At 43.3% G+C, this 20,338-nt stretch overlaps 2 protein-coding genes across 2 annotated transcripts in view; one reads left to right on the top strand and one right to left on the bottom strand.

Moving 5' to 3' along the window:
* glt1d1 (glycosyltransferase 1 domain containing 1) overlaps positions 1-9,767 on the top strand; it is a 31,412-nt gene extending 21,645 nt beyond the window's left edge. The window contains exons 7-12 of the mRNA XM_015972131.3: positions 1,041-1,139; positions 1,719-1,768; positions 7,205-7,248; positions 7,503-7,623; positions 7,936-8,034; positions 9,374-9,767. Of these exons, the coding sequence (XP_015827617.3) occupies positions 1,041-1,139; positions 1,719-1,768; positions 7,205-7,248; positions 7,503-7,623; positions 7,936-8,034; positions 9,374-9,526 (566 nt within the window). The 3' untranslated portion in view covers positions 9,527-9,767. The remainder of the gene's footprint in view (positions 1-1,040; positions 1,140-1,718; positions 1,769-7,204; positions 7,249-7,502; positions 7,624-7,935; positions 8,035-9,373) is intronic.
* The window catches only part of LOC107393628 (transmembrane protein 132D), a 37,061-nt gene continuing 26,490 nt past the window's right edge, over positions 9,768-20,338 (bottom strand). Inside the window, exons 5-9 of the mRNA XM_054731357.2 lie at positions 18,417-18,560; positions 13,282-13,487; positions 12,780-13,044; positions 12,455-12,646; positions 9,768-12,366 (exon numbers count right to left, since the gene is read on the bottom strand). Coding sequence (XP_054587332.2) covers positions 11,068-12,366; positions 12,455-12,646; positions 12,780-13,044; positions 13,282-13,487; positions 18,417-18,560 — 2,106 coding nt within the window. The 3' untranslated portion in view covers positions 9,768-11,067. The remainder of the gene's footprint in view (positions 12,367-12,454; positions 12,647-12,779; positions 13,045-13,281; positions 13,488-18,416; positions 18,561-20,338) is intronic.

Here is a 20,338-nt window from a genome sequence, read left to right as displayed (position 1 = left end):
CTGTATCTCCAGTTAGCTACCTAACATGACCTGACTGCTGAACTTAATTTTTCAGTTCTGTCAGTTCGAGGAACTTTAATATTTTCACTCAAATATAAGAGATTTTCAGACAATCAGCTCATAGGATCAGGGTCAGGACCCATACCCGACAATGTCGTTTTAAGATGCTCTTAATAGCATTAAAAGACCTGCTTCAGCTTCCTGATCTGGACTTATGTGGCAGCAGGGGATTTCACTTGACTGTCACTGTGTTCGCTTGGAGCACGTGTCAGTGTCTGAAAGTGGAATTACTGTCAAACTGGGTTTTTCCCAGTTTGTATAACACTGGATATCTGTAGGATTTATGTAAATTACCAGTCCTATTTCTTCTTATAGTTAAATATAGAATATATGCCTTACATTTGACTCTTTCTACCCCTTTTAATCCACTATTCTTCACTTTTGGGCCAACTTCATCAACGTTTAATTATCCCTAAAACAATGTAAGATTGTACTTCATTATCTGTTTAAATGTCTATCCTTCTGCAGCTACAAAAGTATAAGACTGAGAGGTTCATGCATGCGCTGCTTTTAGAAACAGGATGGGTATATTAGTGTGATGCAGTTGCAGGGTCAGTTTGGGTTGTTGGCATTCAGAACAGCTGAATTCCTGCCAGTTTTTGACTAATCTCAAGATTGATCATGAGACTTGGATTGTCTGGGGAAATCCTAAAGAACAGCAATGTCCCCAAAACAATAGATATGGTTAGCCTGATGTTGAGCTTCTAGCGAAGGATTCAGTGAGTAAATTTTCCTCTGATGGCCCCGGACGGTGTAGTCATGATGCTGCACTTTCCACTGATTAGGCTGCAACCTTCTACTGTTTTCAGCAGACGGTTCCACTGTTGCATTGTGCAAGCATATTAGTCACTGCTGTCTTCTTTTCCTCATGACCTTGGGTGATGTATTGCTTTCATTATCTGCTGATGTACTCGGGATGTTCATTATGCAGTGTTTTGATATTGTGTCGATGTCGTTCTGTGTGTCTGGCTCTGCTCCAGGTGTGAGGAACAAGTGTGTGGACAAGCTGCGCGTCTTCCTGTTGGTCTGCGGCCTCAGAAGAGTCAAGGACCCCCTCTATCTGGTGGAGGTTTTTTCAGGTTTATTTTTAAACACATTATTTTTTTCATTTTGAGCGATGTATGCCCTGAAAATGGGAAAAAATGAACAAAAGTAACTCACAACCAATTAAAATGCCGAGGACAAACTCCTGACAGATGTAGTGTAAACTCCCAAAGTAGCTTGTGTTAGAGACATGTCCTCGTTAATTAAGAATGATTTTGGAGCTCCATTGTTGACTTTCAGCTCTGTGAAGGTTCGGTGTGTGCGTCACCATCATAGCGTTTTATAATATTTAATATCCCATTTATGTATAAATCCAGCAGTGGATTTATTCTGATTCATGCACATGACTGCTTTTTTCCACTCCTTCATTTTTCACCTGCCTTTCATTACATACAGTTATGGTAATAAGACGGCACTAGGGGGCGTCAAAATGTACATTAATGCTCAGATGAGATATGTGAGGATTTCCACGTCCACTACCCATGCTTAACCCAAAAGCCATATGGTGCCTGTAGACTGTACATTTGTAAGATTTTTCTAGAAACAAAGCTTCACAGCTGTGTAGAGTCTGATTGCTGCCCCCCCTAACTATTTTTGTCACTCTTGTGCTTCAGACTGGCATTGTAAGAATCTGCTGAACATCTTGGTCATAATTGGACCAAAGGTAAGATGTCGCTAAAACCATCTTGTTCCTGTTCTCTTTGTTATTGTCTGTCCCTTTTGGAGGGGGTTACCCTAAAAAAAAAGGAGTGCTGTCATCTACCTGCCCTGGGAAATCAGAGAGCCTCTAATTGGATGTAGCAGAGATACTGGCTTTAGCTGTTTAGCTGGAATTAAGGATCTGCTTTGGAGAGAGGAGCATTTAGTGTCTGCAGCAGCAGCAAACATTTCTCTAAATGTGTGTGTTTAGCTGTGTCACTATTTGCCAAATACTGCTGACCCCAGATTAGCACTTGCCTTTTGCTAATGACCTTCAGTTCAAACACACACAGAATCAGCTTGTTTCAGTTAGAGACACAGTCTGCTTCCCTGTCTGTCCTATTTACTTACTCCTTTTCTTGAGTAGCATAGCAGGGAGCTGCTGTTTATCTCCAGCAGTCATCAGGCGAGAGGCAGGGGACACTCTAGAAAGTCCATCATCTAGGGACAGTTTAGGGCAGGGTTATTCAGTTCTGAGCCTGGAGGGCTGCTATCCAGCACGTTTTGGTTTTACCGCTGCTTCAACACACCTGATTTCAATCAGCAAGTGATTAACAGGCTTCTGCAGAGCCTGATGACCTGCTGCACAGGTGATTCAACCACTGAATTTAGTTTGTTGGACTAGAGGAACCACTAAAATGTGCCCTCCAGGCCCGAAATTGTATAGCCCTTGTTTAGGGTGTCAAATAAACGTTTTTGTTCTGTGCAGCAGCCAGGATTTATACGTGCAACCTTCTAGCCACAAGGCAACAGTCCCTACCGACTGCCATCATGCAGCTTTATGTCTTATTTATCGTTTCTGAACTTAATGTCCATCCAACCATCCATGCATCCATTTTCCAGTGCTTATTTGGGGTTGTGTCGCCAAGGCCAGACTCTCCCCAGCCAGCTCCTCCGGGGAAATCCTAAAGGCGTTCCCAGGACCGCTGAGAGACAATCCCTCCAGCATGCTCTGGGTCTTCCTTTGCGTCTCCTCCTGGTTGGACATGACTGGCAAACCTCACCGGGAAGGCATACAGGAGGCCTCATAACCGGTGGTGCCTGTGTTCGGCAGCCTCGCCTCTGTCAGTGTGCCTTAGGGCCACTGTGGCTGTAGCTCATCATCATCATCAGTGTGTGAATGCGTGTGTGAATGGTTGAATGATGCACTCTAATGTAAAGCGCTTTGGAGTCCTCTGTCCTCATAAGTCCTCATTTAACATTTAGGTGCCCGAGCCACCTCAACTGGCTCCTCTTGATGTGGGAGAGCAGCAGGTCTACTCTGAGCCCCTCCCAGAGGACCAAGCGTCTCACCTTATCTCTAAGGGAGAGCCCAGCCACCCTGCTGAGAAAACTCATTTTGGCTGCTTTTGACCCCAGTGTCATTCTTTTGGTCACTACACACAGCTCGTGACCATAGGTGAGGGTAGGAACGTAGATCGATTGATAAATCAAGAGGTTTGACTCAGCTCTCTCTTCACCAGGACAGAGCGGTACATCGCCTGCATCACTGCAGATGCAGCTCCAATCCGCCTGTCAATCCTATGTTCCGTTTTTCCCGTATATGTTAATAAGACTCCGAAACACTGAACTCCTTCACTTGGGGTAGGACCTGATCCCTGACCTGGAGAAGGCATTCTACCCGTTTCCTATTCAAAACCAGGGTCTTGGATTTAGAGGAGCCGATTCTCATCTTGCAAGGGTGATGGAGGGGGCATGGGAGTTTGCCCAACCAATCCACATGTGCTTTGTGGATTTGGAGAAGGCTTATGACCGTGTCCCCAGGGGCACCCTGTGGGGGACGCTCCAGGAGTATGGGGTGGGTGGCTTTCTGTTAAGGGCCATTCAGTCCCTTTACCAGAGGAGCGTGAGTTTGGTCCGCATAGCCGGTAGTAAGTCGGACCTGTTCCCAGTGAGGGTTGGACTCCGCCAGGGCTGCCCTTTGTCACCGGTTCTGTTCATCACTTTTATGGACAGAATTTCTAGACGCAGCCGTGGTGTGGAGTGTGTCGAGTTTGGTGGCAGGAGAATCTCGTCTCTGCTTTTTGCGGATGATGTGGTCCTCCTAGCTTCATCCAGCTCTGACCTTCAGCTATTGCTGGGTAGGTTCGCGGCCGAATGTGAAGCGGCTGGGATGAGGATCAGCACCTCCAAATCTGAGATCATGGTTCTCGACCGGAAAAGGGTGGCTTGCCACCTCCGGGTCGGGGGAGAGGTCCTACCTCAAGTGGAGGAGTTTAAGTATCTCGGGGTCTTGTTCACGAGTGAGGGTAGGAGGGATCGGGAGATCGACAGGCGGATTGGTTCGGCGTCTGCAGTGATGCGGACGCTGACCCGATCTGTCGTGGGGAAGAGGGAGCTGAGCCAGAAAGCCAGGCTCTCGATTTACCGGTCGATCTACGTCCCAATCCTCACCTATGGTCATGAGCTTTGGGTAATGACCGAAAGAACGAGATCGCGGATACAAGCGGCCGAAATGAGTTTCCTCCGTAGGGTGGCCGGGCTCAGCCTTAGAGATAGGGTGAGGAGCTCGGACATTCGGGAGGGACTCGGAGTAGAACCGCTGCTCCTCCGGATCGAAAGGAGCCAGTTGAGGTGGTTTGGGCATCTGGTCAGGATGCCTCCTGGACGCCTCCCTGGGGAGGTGTTTCGGGCATGTCCTGCCGGCAGAAGGCCCCCGGGTCGACCCAGGACACGTTGGAGAAGTTACATCTCCAATCTGGTCCGGGAACGCCTTGGGGTCCTGCCGGAGGAGCTGGTGGACAAGGCCGGGGAGAGGACGGCCTGGAGCTCCCTAGTTGGGATGCTGCCCCCGCGACCCGGACCCGGATAAGCGGAGGAAGACGAGACGAGAGACGAGAGGCGATTCTCATCCCAGCCGCTTTACACTCGGCTGTGAACCGCTCCAGTAAAAGCCAGGCATCACGCTTTAATGAAGCCAACAGGACCACATCATCTGCAAAAAGTAGAAACCTGATCCTTCGGCCACCAAAACAGATGCCCTCAACATCTTGGCTGCACCCTAGAAATCCTGTCCATAAAACTTTAGAATTAGTGACAAAGGGCAGCCTTGTTGGAGTCCAACTCTCACCGGGAACAAGCCCGACTTACTGCCGGCAATGCAGACCAAGCTGTGACACTGGTCATAAAGGTACCTAACGCTCGTATCAGAGGGCCTGGTACCCATACCCCTGGAAACCCCCACAGGGCCCCCCAAGGGACTCAGTCGAACGCCATTTCCAAATCCACCAAACACATGTAGATTGGTTGGGTGAACTCCTATGCACCCTCCAGGATCCCCTCAGGGTATGTTTTATTATCTCTAATTTTACATTCGGAAATCATCAAATTAAACATATAAGTATTTTTTATTAGTAGCACTTTGTGTTTGAAATCTTCACTTGTTCACTGTCCAGTCATCCCAGTAATCCCAGTAGATCTAGAAAAGTAGCGTACAATAATTTCTCCTTTATTGTTGTTCTCTTTACATGAATTGAATTGGCCATAATGATTTATATGTTGGGTCTGCAGACTGTGCTATCATCAGTGTTTTAGTTTCTAGCTGTCTCACATGTAAAGTAGCTCACATTTCCCCTGCCTGAACTATAGAACTTGAGAAATTCTTGAAATTGTGAATTGAAACAAACTTCAAAACCCTTGTTAAGCATTACTGTTAAAGAAATGTTATTTATTCAAATCCAACTTCATTCCAGTTGTGATGCAGCGTGGGTCATTGCACCACAGCAATAGGTTTTCTATTCATACGGTTGCAGCAGCATATGTGTGTGAGTGGCTGTGAAAGTGTGTGTAGATAAACTTTATGTCAGTGTTATGGAGACAGATGATGTTAATTACACGTTCTCAGCCGAAACCAGCAAAATAATGCTGTCCGTCACCTCGGATTCAGGCTTATCTTCCAGTGTTAATCTGTTTATTTATGTGACAAACCATTAAAATAGTCTCCAAACTCATGTATTATTATGAATGTGACGTAGTGTGTGAGTGAGCAAGTGAACATTTCATACACAGCCTTCATTTTGCAGGTAGAAGCCCTATTCCAGCAAATCCCTCAGTTCTCTAGTTTAATTTATCTGAATTCATTTCCAATTCCTCTCATTAATTTGTCTGTTTTCATCTTCTTTTCTAACTAACGTACTTTGATCTGACATCAGAATATAAAGCTTTAGCATCTGTTTGTGCATTCAAACAGTGGCGTCAGGCAACAAGGTATGTGCTGCTATAGTTTTACCCAAAAACAAGCTCAATTAGATGTAGCCAGGGGCGAGTGCATCTTACTGCCGCTTCTTGCTTTGCTGTGTTGTGCTGATGCTTGATGAGATACTTCAGTGGCAGCAGAGACGCGTGATTCATCTCACTTTGGATCACATTAGGGGCTGTTTTTCTGAGACATAAACAGATCTCACTATCATTAGTGTCCATATTGGTATTAAAAGATGCTGCGTTGATCACTAGTTTTGTGTGTGTGTTAATTTGGTTTGTTAACATGGACTGGAAACGGAATAAGTGAATGAAAAATCAGAAACGAAGAACAGGAGGCAGGATGAGGCATGCCTTGCTCAGAGTATAATGACGTACTATAAATTCACCCCATAATAAGCACTCTAGCGGTGCAACATCTATCAAGAGGAAAATCCAGGTCAGTGATGTTTGTCAGCAGTGACACATCTTACTCCTCTTTAACTGGGCTCAATACAAGGAGCGTTTTGGACAACAAAACATGCATTCATTCTGTATGAAGGAACGCGATTGTTTGTGAGAATGTGAATCTAAATAAGGCCTAGCATCATGTTTGAGGTTAAAGCCTACACCCACAAAATAAGCAAACCGTCTGTTTTCACACTACCCGAGTGATCTCTCCCCTACAGAACAGACACGGGTGAATGGACAAGACGTTATCAATTGTTTTGCCCCAACAGCAGCAGCAGCATAGCAATAAGATAAATCCCAGATTGCACCTGAATAACTAAATGCTCTCTGCTGAGATTCACCGATTTTAGAGCGCGTGTTCTTTAAAACAAATTAGATTTAGATGTTTCAGGATCATAAAGTAAGAGAGGGGAGCGTAGCCGCTTGCTTGGTGGCTTTTCTGACCTAAATTGCTCTGCTTTTGACGTCTCTTTAGGCAAGCTAATGCACGCAAATCCCACATTCCAATTAATCAGATTGGCCTCCCACCCCATCCTGACCCCAATCTCGGAAAAAACAGGATTTTTTTTTTCCAATCAGTGATTTTCTTGGTACATAAATTATTGTTTTTGTTTATGTTTTCTGTCTGATTAGACCTTTGTTGGGAGTGTTAAAGATAAAGAAAACATTTGAAAATCTAAAATGCTTGTATTTGTTCTATGAATCTTTAAATACGCCTCTTTTTCTTTTTTAATTATTTTTTATTTTTTCGCAGATCGATCCGGTACTAACTGCTGAAGTGGAAGCTGCTGTCAGTAGGTAAGGAGTTTGGTTGAATGCATCTTAATGTAGCATCAACGTCGCCTTTGCATCCACCCTCCCAAGCCTAAGTGTCGTCAAAGGACAAAGGTCTTCACAACATCATGAGATCCCTGCAGCAGGAAGCTGCCCTCTCTTGTTAAGATGTTAGCTGAAGTCACTGTTCATGTCGTATAGTCCAGCCAAATGTCCAACCCCAAACTTGTCATGAGTGTTCTGCATCAGTCATGCCTGAGTAGCCTCTGTCTCTGCAGGACAACAGGGGTCTTCTTGGCTCAGGAGAGGAGCCAACCAGAGCTTCATGCTGCCATGAAGAGGTGCTTCGCTTTGGTCAACAGCTCGGTCTCTGAGGGCATGTCAGGAGCCATCTTGGAGGTACACGTCTTTTATTTGCTCAGCTAAATGTTATCTTCCCCATTCAAGGACCGTAACCCAAATGAATTGCCTGACTCCAATATGTCTGTTGCTAAGTGAGCCAAACCTCCAAATCCACTTAATCTCATTTAAACACAGTCACTTAAGACAATCCGCATGGGCTTAAAGTCTGATTAGTATGTTCGGATGTTTAACTCAACAACCTGCTGAATCTGACACGGACAGTTAGCTTTGGAAGTGAAGCAGAATTGTAAAAGCAGGTTGGATAACTATGTTTCTTGTTAAAACCTTTTTTTTTCCTCTCGCGTGCAGGCGATGGACCTCAGGGTGCCCGTGTTGGCGAGAGACATTCCAGGAAATGCAGCAGTGGTGCAGCATGAGGCCAACGGCCTGCTGTATTCATCTCCTCAGGTAACTACTTACCGTAAGTCCTAATAAGCTTTGTAGCCCATAAACACACTGACTTCTAGACACAGCTGCAGCTCATTGAATCAACCGACTGTAGAAGTATTTACTGCTGATTAGAAGTACTGAAACGCTGATACAGAAAGAGTGTGTGCCTCCATTATAATTTTTAAATGCACAAAACACATTTTCATCACTTCTAATCAACCTGATTTCCTTCTAACCTTGTTTGACGTTTGGAAGAAACTCGGCCTTATATAAATAAAAGTTAAAAACTAAAATGTTGCAGCTAATTTAAAAGTGCAGCAACGGAGCGCTAATTCAGTTTACTGCTTAATGACGTTTGCAAAGGGATAACATATGCTGTGACCAGTTGACACGGAGCTTAAGCGCGGCGCCACCGTCAAGACACCGTTCTGCTGCTTCATGTTGCTGCGATGACGAAGATAATTCCTCTCTGCACGTGTGCTTAGCTGAGCCCCCAGATGGCTGCTGTGACTCGGACCAGATAAACTCTGACCTGAACGGGGGTTGATCTGTCCTTTCACTCAAGAGAAGCTGAGAAAAGTGTCAAAAGAAGTAAATATACGAGTACTCAAATCTTAGAATGGAAAAAAGGCTTTTCCTGCCTGGCTCTGTCATTTGTACTAATTATGAGCAGTAAGTTGGGCTTTAGTCCTGTTGCTGATGATTTATAACTCTCACACAGAAGAGCTGCTTCCTACCAAGAGCCTCTTCAGACATAATCGCATCACTTGAAGTGAAGAGTGAAAAAGCCTGGTGATTGACGGTGGCTAAAACTTTGTGTGCCTTTGGCTCGCCACATCAATAAATGCTGGCTGCCATGCTGCAACAACACTTCAAGGCACTCTGGCTTCATTTTGCTGAAGGCTTCCTCCCGTTCGTGGAGCCAAACGATGAGCAACTCTGGATGATGTCTGGATAAAACCCTCTTGGTCAAAGATCTGTGATGGCACCATAGCTCTTACTCTGTCTGATTTTTATACATATTTTTCTGGGACAGATGAATAAGCAGCGTGGTTTGTTGTCATTTTCTTTAAAAGCAAATAAAAGATAGAAGCTTTAAAAAATGGGCTAAAGAGGTCTATTGGCCATCCTCATTTGGATTCAAAGCCTCAAACATCTCCTACCTTTGGCAATAATCAGACACTTTTGAAGTATTTGCTAATCAGTGTGCAAGCTTCTCTCGGAGTTCTGTTCTTGTGCCGGGGATTTTCTTCCATGCTTTAAAATAAACATAACATATCTCCAGGCAGCTTCACTGGTAAGCTTTAAGTGGCTTTTGGCTGCACATGAGACTCATTTTTGGCTTTGCCCCTTGCAGGAATTTGTGCACCAATCTCAAAGGCTGTTGTCAGATCAGGAATTGAGAGAGAGGGTGGTGAGAAATGGAAAACGCTACGTGGACGAGCACCACAGCCTAAAGCAGGAGAGAGAGACCTATCAGCAACTGGCGGACACTCTGAACTCATCGTAGGGTCACAGGGTTCTTCTCAAGGACTTGAGCAACATAAAAGGGAATATTGCAATCAGACTTTGTACAAATATTGTTATTATGGTATTTATGTGTATTCATGTTTTATTTGTACTGCATGACTAGAAGTTATGCTGCAGGTCACTTTGAACCAGACAGAGCAGATGGTTTTGTCATATTTATATAATTTAAGCATGTGAAGTTATCATTTACACTTTAAAATAAATCAAGCAAAAGTATCAAATCTTTGCTAATTGTTTTATTTTAAAGACAAGCACACCTCACTGATTGAATTTAACAGGTTTGTGATCAGAAAATGTTTGATGGTTGGATATTTTTCACTCTGTTAAAGCAAAAGCAGCTTTCCACCTTTTATTTCCCTGCTCATTCATTTTTAATAATGTGCAGCAATTGGATTTCACAGATTCAAGAAACCAGCAAAAATTTAATTTGTTTAAAGGGCAGAGGAGCAAAAGGTCCTTTCAGTTTACTGTACAAAGGTTTGTTTTGGCAACGCTCTCAGGCAAGGGGGGAAAGTGAATTAAAGACAGAGATAAGTCATTGGTTAAGCTGCATGCTGTTTTCATCTACCGCGCCTCTTTTACATCTCCCCACTAAAATAAAATTGTTTTAGATCAAAATGTTTTAGTAAATAGTCAATTTATTTAATACAATTTTGACTTTTACAGAAAATAAATAAAATCTACAAGCTGAGTTCCATATTTTAACTGGTAGATTAGGCCTTTAATTAATTTAAAAGGCTATTAGAGTCTTTCGTATGTGCACATACCAGTATGTGAGTGCAAAATGTACAGAAGTTGATATTCACATGCAGCAATAACGTTTTGTGGTTTAAAATATTTTGTAAATAACTGTACATCTGGTCAAGCTTGTGAAACATTATCTTACACTTTCTGATTTTAAGTATATACAGTTTACAGTACATGTACATATAAAGTATGGAGGGCCGAAAATGCCACAATGTAAAACAATCCGCCATACCAGTGGCTTCACTTGAAAATGAAATGTATTCTTTAGATTTAAATGAGCTTATATTATTGTTAAAAATTATCACATAGTCATTTTAATGAGAATATCAATTAATTAAAAGTAAAATCATTATTTTATTAACTTGATTATTATTTGTGGTTCATGCAGTGCATCATGAAATCATTTCAACTGTTATGTGGCACATCGAAAAAACATGCCCATTTGACTGGCACAAGTCAAGACAAATCAATCCCAGAACAAGGATTGATGCAAAGTTTACACTAACACAACAGTGATTCTTTAGTTTTGGGTAAGCCAAAGAGATGATTTCATGTGTTTCAGTTTAAAGCAAATTTCAAAACTGTCATTGGCATATATAAGTAGTTATGTTATGCCACATCATTAAAAGTGGCACTTTTGGCCCTCCGTGGTAAAAGGTCTTAACAGGCATTGAAATGTAGGGAGGGCTTATTACAAAATCACATATTCTTAACAAAGGCATTGAGGTGATCGAAGCCACATCCACTATATACGAGGTCTGTTTGTGTTCTGTTTTATAACTGGTCCCCAGGTTTTATGATGGGCACTTGAGGCTCCTCCTCACAACTGTCCTTCTTTCCAACCCAGTGGATGCCATGGCCATTTTCCTTGGGTAGAAGGTGTGGCGAATGCTGGCGCTCTAGTGTCGAAAATGTAGTGAACTGAACTCTCTTTCTTTTGCTGGTGGGTGAGTGAATGGACTCATTTTGTATGGGTTTGTTTCTGTGAGAGCCTGAACAGCTGAGGGGGGAATCTGTCACAGAGGCCAAGCAACTGGGCCTCCTGGACAGAGAGGCTGTCTTGTCAGGCCCGATGTCTATCACAGTGGTTTTCTGGGAGTCTTGATGGACCGGGCTGCATGGCACAGTCATCACCAGCTCGGCATCTGTGCCGAGCCATACCCAGTCGTGCCTGTGCCCTGTTGGTTCTTGGCTATGAGAGGAAGGCTTCTTCTGCCTGAATTTAACGACATATGAGATACAGTTTACTAGGAACACCAGGATGGCCAGGCAAAAGACACCCAACAAAGCGTACATGCCAATCTCTAAGTCTGTGAGAGGCCTGTTGGCCAATGCTTCTTCACTGCCAATTTCTACCTCTGCCATCCCTTGCCCAGGAAACTCCACCTTGCTCGAGAAGTTGTTGTAATTAACCAGATTTCTTGGAGCTTTCACTGTGCTAGCAAAGCTAACGCTCCTCATGTCCTCCACTATTACATTGTCTTTGCCATATGCTTTGCTGCTTTTGAGGCTGGCATTAACCATACTAGTTGGACTGTCTGCATTTTGTAAGCTACTGGTCTTGCCAACCCCTCCAAGGCTGCCACTGGTTATGAAGCTTCTTTCTGTAGATTTGATGGTGGTGGAGATCTTCCGAACAGCACTCTCTTTATTAGAGTTTGAATTGCTTGTGGGAAGAAACTGAAATGGCTTCCCCTGCTTCCTCTCACTGTCCACCTCTTCCCCATCGTTACCGTAGTCATTGCTTTTGCCAACTGAGGTTCGGTCAAGGCTGTGGGTGTTGCCTCCTAGCCGACGGGTATTTGTCTGGAACTTCACCTTAAGGCTACCATTGCCCACAGCCACAATACTTTTGCGTTTAGACTTCTGGCAGGTCTCACAGATGGACATCTCTACTCTAACCAGAACACCTTCACCCTCCCCCTCTGCCACCACAACCGCAGGTTTACCCCTCACTGACACCACGCCTTGATCAAGAGATGTCACTGTCACTCGGTAGAAGGCCGGATCATAAATGTCAAGTGGTGTCTGGTTGCCATCACTGAACTGTATCCAGGAACTGACTAAAGCTTCCTGTGAAAACAATAAAAGACCAAAGTTGCTATTTCACTTTGGGGCCAAATTTTTTCTCAAAGCCTTTTAAACAGAAAAATAAAGTTACCTGTTTGGGACTATGAAGCACTTCTTGTGTTGTTGTTGTCGCCACAATGGCCTTATTGCTTCCTGGACTACGTTGTAAGGTCATGGAGAGGCCTGTGACCAGCTGGACCCCCAACTCTGTGATGCTCACTTTGTCGTCCACAACTTTGACAGTTGTCTTAGCCAAGATGACGTCAGACAGTGGTGAAAACACCTGTGAAAAGCAAAGATTCTTCATCGTAAATCTCTCATTTTGATTCACCACATTTAAAAAAAAAAGGAAAACTTGATCTACTTCACACAGGCTTTGTTTTAAAGACAGCACAACCATGTGCTCATCTCCTTACCTGGATAGTTGTCGTCCCAAAATCTCGTCCTGACAGCACCCTTCCTTCCTGTAACCTTGCAACACGAGGGTCTTCCACCTTCATAAAGTACCGAACCAACCTTGTGACATCCACTTGCCAGTCCGAGCCTAAAAAATAGGCTGTAGGATCTCGTGGGTCCTCCTGTTCTGCCACAAAGTAAGTCAGCACCCTCACAAGAGCGTGCTGAAGCTGCAGCATGCAGCCTTTCCCCTTCCGTTCGGCCTCATCGCTGTTCCAGTCAGGTCTGACACATGAGCACAAAAACATCTGTGGGTCACACCTGTCACATGGTTAATACTTTCACCAGCCTGATTTCAATCTCTCAACCCTGTCCCTGCTTGATTGGATCACAATGAGTGATTTCAGCACGGTAAATAAAGAGATAAGAGATTTGTGGGTTCATATGAGCTAAATATTACTACCCACCTACAAAATAAAATAAGTTACTTGTTTGTTTTTTGGCAAAATAAATGTCCCCTACCTTTTTGAGGTCAGGATCGGTACCCGCCAGCTCTTGATCTGGCCCAGCTCTGTGTCTGACAGCTCAATCTGCAGAGGGAGCCGAGGCATCCACACATTCAGCTCAAGCTGGGCGCTCAGGTAGCTGTAGGTGAAGTTTACTATCATCTTCACTTTGCCTTTGGTCTCTTTGCCATTTAGAAAAACATAGTCACATCTGTCTGACACCTGGGTAGAGGAGGACATAACACCCAAAGGAAACACTTCATCAGAACAAAAATCTCACATCATTTTTATTGCCTGTCTAATATCAATGAGTAGGAAAACAATCTGCATCAAACACAGAGGGAATTTGTTATCCATGAAGGGGATGTTAGTCATCTAACCAATGACAAAAAAATAATTAAATATTCCCATAAAAGTCACTGTTTTAACAAACGGGCCATTCTTACAAAAACAAATGGCTTTGTAGCAGTTTTGCACTGCATGTTGCCACGGTAATGTCAGCTGGTTGTAATAAACTACCACCATGATCACCAGTCCGAAGCATTAGGAAGAGGCGGCATTGCAATTTTATGTTAATCCAAATATCACGCAGTGTTGTGCTGACATCAGTCCTCCACAGCCAGCAGCATTTGTTACTCTTAATATCATAGGTGACCTTCACAAGTTTCCACAACTATATAAAGACCTCATGGACGTTTCGGGACAGGGAGGCGTGTTTTAGGACAGCTTATGTGTCATACAAGAGTAATCTAGAAAACAGGACTTATTACTTTTTAAAGGGTCCTCGGGGTCAGTCATACGTGCCACGGATATAAGCGCTAACATGACCACATCACCATGCATCATCCTTTCTGCTAACTCAGATGTAATGCCCTTGTTTCTCCAAATGATCCACTTTACATCGAAGCCCCAAATTTAAATGCACCCCTCTGGCACAACTCTGACTTCGGAGTCTTTGTCCAACCATATGTAAAATATGATAGATTCCCAGAAAATAACCTCTATGTGAAAGTAGGTGAAGTTGTTCTCTTCATTAACATGTTTAAGATTATTTTAGCATATTAAGTATTTTATCTTTACTGCACTTTTGAAAATCCTTGTCACCACAGCCGATTACACCGAGTTTACTTTGATTTAGTGTTGCGAGCTGTCCGTTTTAGAGAAATCCTTCTACATCTACCACTGGCAGATTTGATACCCCTGTAGCGTTGTGGTTTTAGGCTCTTTTATGAAAGAGGAACCATGCTACGTATTAATTCGGAATATTAATTTTTAATAAATCAATAACCAAATTTTATATTGTTCAGAAGACTCAAAGGTTGTTTTCATCGATAAACTGCCGATAATATCTGAGTGTCTGTGTTTCAGTTCAATGAGGAAACCAGTTTGACAATTAAAAGTTTTAATTCTTCAAATTAAACTAATGATTTTGAAAATTGACAAACAGGAAATAACAATCACATTGGCAACTTTGTGGGACAATCTTTAACAGTTGATATGTTGTTCTTGCTCAAATAGACCTTCTGGTGAATTTATGAAGATTGAGAATGTTGTGAGTTGTGAGAGTGATATGATGTGATTATGGATGCATGTATGCATCTGATTTTGCTTCAGGAAGAAACAGGTGTCTGAGTGAAAAGTGATGGTTTGAATAAACTTAGGTTTAGTTGGAAAAGATGCATCCAAACGCTAAACACCGTGTTCTGTCTCACCGAATTCTTGTGGACCCTCTTTCGGATCCGGGCCGTGGAGGATGTTGTGGTTCATCCAGATGACACCGGCGGCTGACAGGAGACGTAGGTGTCGAACGGAACCGGTCCAGAGTTGCCCTCGGTACACGTTGATGGTAAAGCGTTTTGTCGACGCGCTTTCTTAAGTTAAGTTCACTCAGAAATCAAAAGACTCGGTAATGAGTCTGCGTTAGAAGTTGCGATTCAGCTATTCTGCCTGGCTTGGCAGAAACAGCGTGAAAGGGGGGAAGAACGAGCCAGCCGGCTCTGCCCCCCCCCCCCCCCCCCTTTGGTTTCAGGTCCACTCTCTTCTGTAGTCCAACACGAACTGAAATCATCAGACTGAAACTTACCAAAAGCCTTTCTCTTCTCAAAGCAAACATGTGCGTCATCAAATGTGTCTGGAGTTTACTGTGGGAAGATGTGTGTGGGTGTGTGTGAATGTTTGTGTGCTTGAGTGTGTGTGAAGGTCAGTACCACACATTCTCAACATTATTTAAGAATGGATTCATTAATCCATTATAATTACCCCAAAGCATAATAGTCATTCATTTGATTAAAACACATTTATAATGAGCAAAATGATAATGGTTGCTTTAACATTAAAATCAAGAAACAGAAGTTTAAACTTTATGTTTTGACTTGGTCTGGGTACAACTCATGTAAACACATCTTCTGGTAGACTGCAGGTGGCTGATGGTTTCCTCCCAGACTCGCTGGCGTTCAGGTCTTAATCTGTGGGTGAAAGTTCTCAATGACCCAGCTTTGAACCAGCTGAGTCCAGCACCACCTTTGTGACAGAAAACCCATATTTCCTCACGTTACACCCCTTAGGCACAGCAAAAGAGGAATGGTATCGGAGTCAAACTGTTGGACTAAGAAGATTAAAGAGACTGTTTGTGACTGAAGCTGCTGTTTGGTCAGCAAACACTGGGAGCTTCAGTAAGCTTAGAACAATAGCTAAGATCGGTCAAATTAGCGTTGAAACGAGTGATTTTGTTCACTTTTAACCGACACATGGGATCACTCTTCTCTTTGCTTAACCAATCTCTTCTTCTACGCCCATATACTTTCATTTAATCTGTCAATCCCAGCAGTTGAAGAGCTAGATTACAGCTGTGGCTAATAGTTTTGGGAATGACACAAATATTAAGCTGCTACCTCCATTTTATAATCGCAGTTTGCATACAATTGAAATTCCATGCATCCATCTTCAACTGCTTATCTAGAGCCGGGTCGTGGAGGCAGTAGCCTAAGCCAAGAGGCCCAGACTTCTCTCTCCCCAGCCACTTGGGCCAGCTCCTCCGGGGAATCCCAAAGTGTTCCCTGGCCAGGTGAGAGACATAGTCCCTCCAGTGTGTCCTGCTTCTTCCCTTAGGTCTCCTCCCAATTGGACATGCCTGGAAAACCTTACCATGGAGGCATCCTGACCAGATGCCCGAGCCACCTAAACTGGCTCCTCTCGAAGTGGAGGAGCAGCAGGTTTTCTCCGAGTCTCTCCCGGATGACTGAGCTTCTCACCCTATCTCTAAGGGAGAGCCCAGCCACCCTGCGGAGAAAACTCATTTCAGCTGCTTGTATCCACGATCTCATTCTTTCGGTCACTACCCAAAGCTCGTGACCATAGGTGAGGGTAGGAACATAGATCGACCGGTAAATCGAGAGCTTTTGCCTTCGGGCTCAGCTCTCTCTTCACCACGACAGACCGGTACAACACCGGCATCACTGCAGATGCAGCACCAATCTGCCTATCGATCTCGTGCTCCATCTTTCCCTCACTTGTGAACAAGATCTCAAGATACTTAAACTCCTCCACTTCAGGCAGGACCTCATCCCTGACCTGGAGAAGGCATTCCTTCTCAGTTCCTGTTTGTCATCCTCAAAAGAAAAGGAAAACAATGTATTGCCAACAGTCTTGAAGAAGGGTTCAGAGTTTCCAAGAAGGTCCAGCAGCATCAGGACCATCTCCTAAAGCTGATACAGCTGCAGCTTCAGGGCTCCACTAGTATAAAGCGTACTTAGAAATCACAGCAGGCAGGTGTGCTTGTATCAATCCACAGTGAAGAGAAGACCTTTGTGGGATGGACTGATATTGAGAAGAGCAGCAAAGAAGCCACTTTTCTCCTAACAGAACATCAGGAAAGTCATTTTCTCTGACGAAGGAATCCGGTGAACTGATTTATCAGGAAATTTGGAAAAAAATATTTGGAGAAGAAAAACTAAGAGATCCCATCAGTCCTGAGTCCTGCCAACAGTTAAGCACCCTGAGACCATTCATGTGTGGAGTTGCTTCTCGGCCAAGGGAGTGGACTCACTCACCGTTTAGCCTCACACTCAGCCATGAACAGTTTGGTCATGAACACTTTCTTTTACAGCATGATTGCTCACCATGCCAGGAAGTTAGGCCACGACTAAGTGACTCCAGGAGCAAAACAGAGAAAACGTGGACATGGAAACTTGCCAGTTCTCTCCAGTAAACAGACCAAAACTCATAAACTTTGGTAAACTCCCACCATTGTGTACACGGTAATAGAATCTGGATGTAGTGTAACTCAAGGAACTAGAGAGGTCTTGGAAGGAGAATAACCAACACTGCAAATATTCACTCTTTACATAAATGTCATGTTTAAAAAAGTTATTGAAGTGTGTGACATGCTTGTAAACCAAAAATCTGATGAAAAAACACAGAAGCAGCAAACTTGCATCATTTTCTAAACATTTGGCAACAGAGAAAAATCAACAGTGAAGGCATCTGATGTTTGAACAACTAAACATATGCCACAGGTCTGGGGTGCTGCTGCATGTACTTAGTCACTGTTTATCCTCTGGTAAATGTTATAGCCTTTGACCCGAAGGTCTTGCATCTCAGTTTTCAGTATCATCTTTAAACAAGAAGGATTCTGACAGTTCAGGCTTGTTAGACAAAACCGACCACAGATGGGGTGGTGGAGGGGGTATGGAGACCAATGGCCAAAAGCTGGTGATGGTTAGAGTCTAATAGAAAGCACAACTGGCTTTTGTGCAACTTATTTCCTCAAAGTTGCCCTTCTTGTCACATTATTATAACAGATTTATTTAACAAACTCTCCAAATTGCCCTTCTGCCCATTAGCAGTCGAGCGGGCACACAAGATACAAGCAACTCCAATGAAAAGTCATTACTTGTGACTAAAAATTCTTTGCACATTGTTGCTGAAGCAAACAAAATGATTAAAGCAGAATAATGGCCTCTAAAACATGAAAAGACATTTCAGTCTATGTTTACTTTTGTTGTCTGAGTCCCTTTCAGCAAACAGTCCATCAAAGTGCTCCTAGATAAAAAAAAAATAACTTGAAAATATTTAATTGAAACATTTTTGTTCTTTATGTTCTTCTGTTATATGACGTGGAGGTTTTTGTGAAATAGGGAAAAATGACTCTACCTTCAGGACATCTTCATCAGTGGAGCTGCAGTCGGTGTAGTCAGAGACGTCTGTGACGAGCCCATCTTCCTCCACTGCCACTGTCCTCACAGACATCACCACTTTCTTTCCAGTCAGCACAGCCGTGTTCAGGATCTCTGTGTCCTGCCCGCAAAATGAAGTAAAAGTAGCTGTAATCATGCTGGAAAATAATAACTCCCAGTCTGTAATTCGGTGTCGTTTTAGTTCACACTGCATGCTTCAGCTGCCAAACAGCAAATACTTCTTTTTTTTTTTTTTTTTTTTTGCAGTCAGTGGTCAAGGATGCATGCACATGAAGGAGACGCAGATGATGAAGAGTACCTAACTGACCTAGAAGTCCCAGAATGATGAAAAAGCTATTCCCTTTTGGGAAAGCATGGATGAAGCAGAGTTGAGGCTAGGTGATGGCCAGGTCAACACCTGAAGGGGAGAGCTAATGTTGGATTTCTCTGCACAAGCATATTCCTCCAAGGGAAGTCCGGTTAGTGTAAACAACCGTGGGCACGGACTGGAACTCCACACACACGAGGCGTCTCTGTCCTTCAGCAGTGGACCAGTTGTTTTTAGAAATGCCCAAACACGATTTTAAAAATCAGAACGCTCTTGGATAAAATAGCTTGTGTGAACTTAAGAGAGTCACTTCTAAACTTGTCACCCAGTGAGTGTGTCTGTAACAAGTGATGCATTTATCTCTGATCTTTGGATGTGTTCATTCTAGCTCTGAATCTCATGCTTGGATGTTTAAAAAGGGAGATGAAACTTCTTTTAAGAGATCAAGTCTGCTTTAAAAGAGACATATTATGAAATGTTTCACAGTTTTGCACTTGAAAACTCATGCTCGGGTGTTTGAATTCAGTACCAACTTAAAGAAAACTTGGCGGAAAAACATTGCCTTGTCTTTGTGTCTAGGGCTGCAGCTTGAAAATGTTTCTCTGAAGTTCTCCACGTCAGAGCGGAATTCCCCAGCTGCCTTGTCTTTACCTTTTCCCATACATGACATCAGATCATGTTGCTTTTGCTATGAAGTAGAACGTCCTAACTCGTATACTCTTGCTTTAAATTGCCATTAACTTCAGATTTTTATATATTATTTAGTTAACTTCAAAAGAATTGTTAAAAAATCCTCTGCCTCTGGAGTTTTATAGCTCATGATCCAAATCTGACTTCATGTTTAATTTTTCTCCATGCTAAGAGTCAATGTTCTGATTTTGAGTTTGTTATTGAATGCACAATTAATGGAAGCAGACAGTTAGCGCATCTACAAAGCTCAGGGAAATGGGGTCAGAGTGAAGCTGGGGTTTATTGTGCTGATGGAGGAATTACGACGTGTTTGTTTGTGAATGGGTAATTAATCGGCCCAGCAGGCTGTTACGCTCCTCAGTGTTTGTATCTGTGGTGCAGTGTTTAAATAACCCAACCTTGTTGGATCCAAAACCCACAGCAAGACTGTCTGCAATAAGGATAACTGCCATTAATCTATAACTAAACTGCACATGAGGGTTTAAAAAGAGTGATTCCCTGTGTGCGGTTTGAACTGTCAGGTTGAACACCAAAGGCACCAAAGGCAGGGGAATTTTGTCAGTAGAACCCTCCCTGAAAACACAGAAATGAGAGGAGGTGTGGAAACAAGAGTCTGAAAAAGCCTGAAATGTTCTGAGAAATAATAACTGTTCAATTAATTCTATTTTATTTGCTTAGAGGTGTCATTGTACGGTTCTGTTTTTTTTTACCCAACAGTCAAAACAGTTCAATAAATGCTCTGAAAGTGCCTGAAACGTTTCAGATCAGAATCAATATCAAACAGTTATAACCGGAGTAAATACAAAGTGTAGTTTTGAAAAGGTTTTATTAATTAAGGGAACAAAGCTACCCTACCTGTCTGGTCCTGTGTGAAAAAGCCA

The sequence above is a fragment of the Nothobranchius furzeri genome, chromosome 17 (assembly GCF_043380555.1).
Source record: "Nothobranchius furzeri strain GRZ-AD chromosome 17, NfurGRZ-RIMD1, whole genome shotgun sequence".
NCBI classification, from domain to species: Eukaryota; Metazoa; Chordata; class Actinopteri; order Cyprinodontiformes; family Nothobranchiidae; genus Nothobranchius; species Nothobranchius furzeri.
This window is presented reverse-complemented; position numbering and strand designations above follow the sequence as displayed.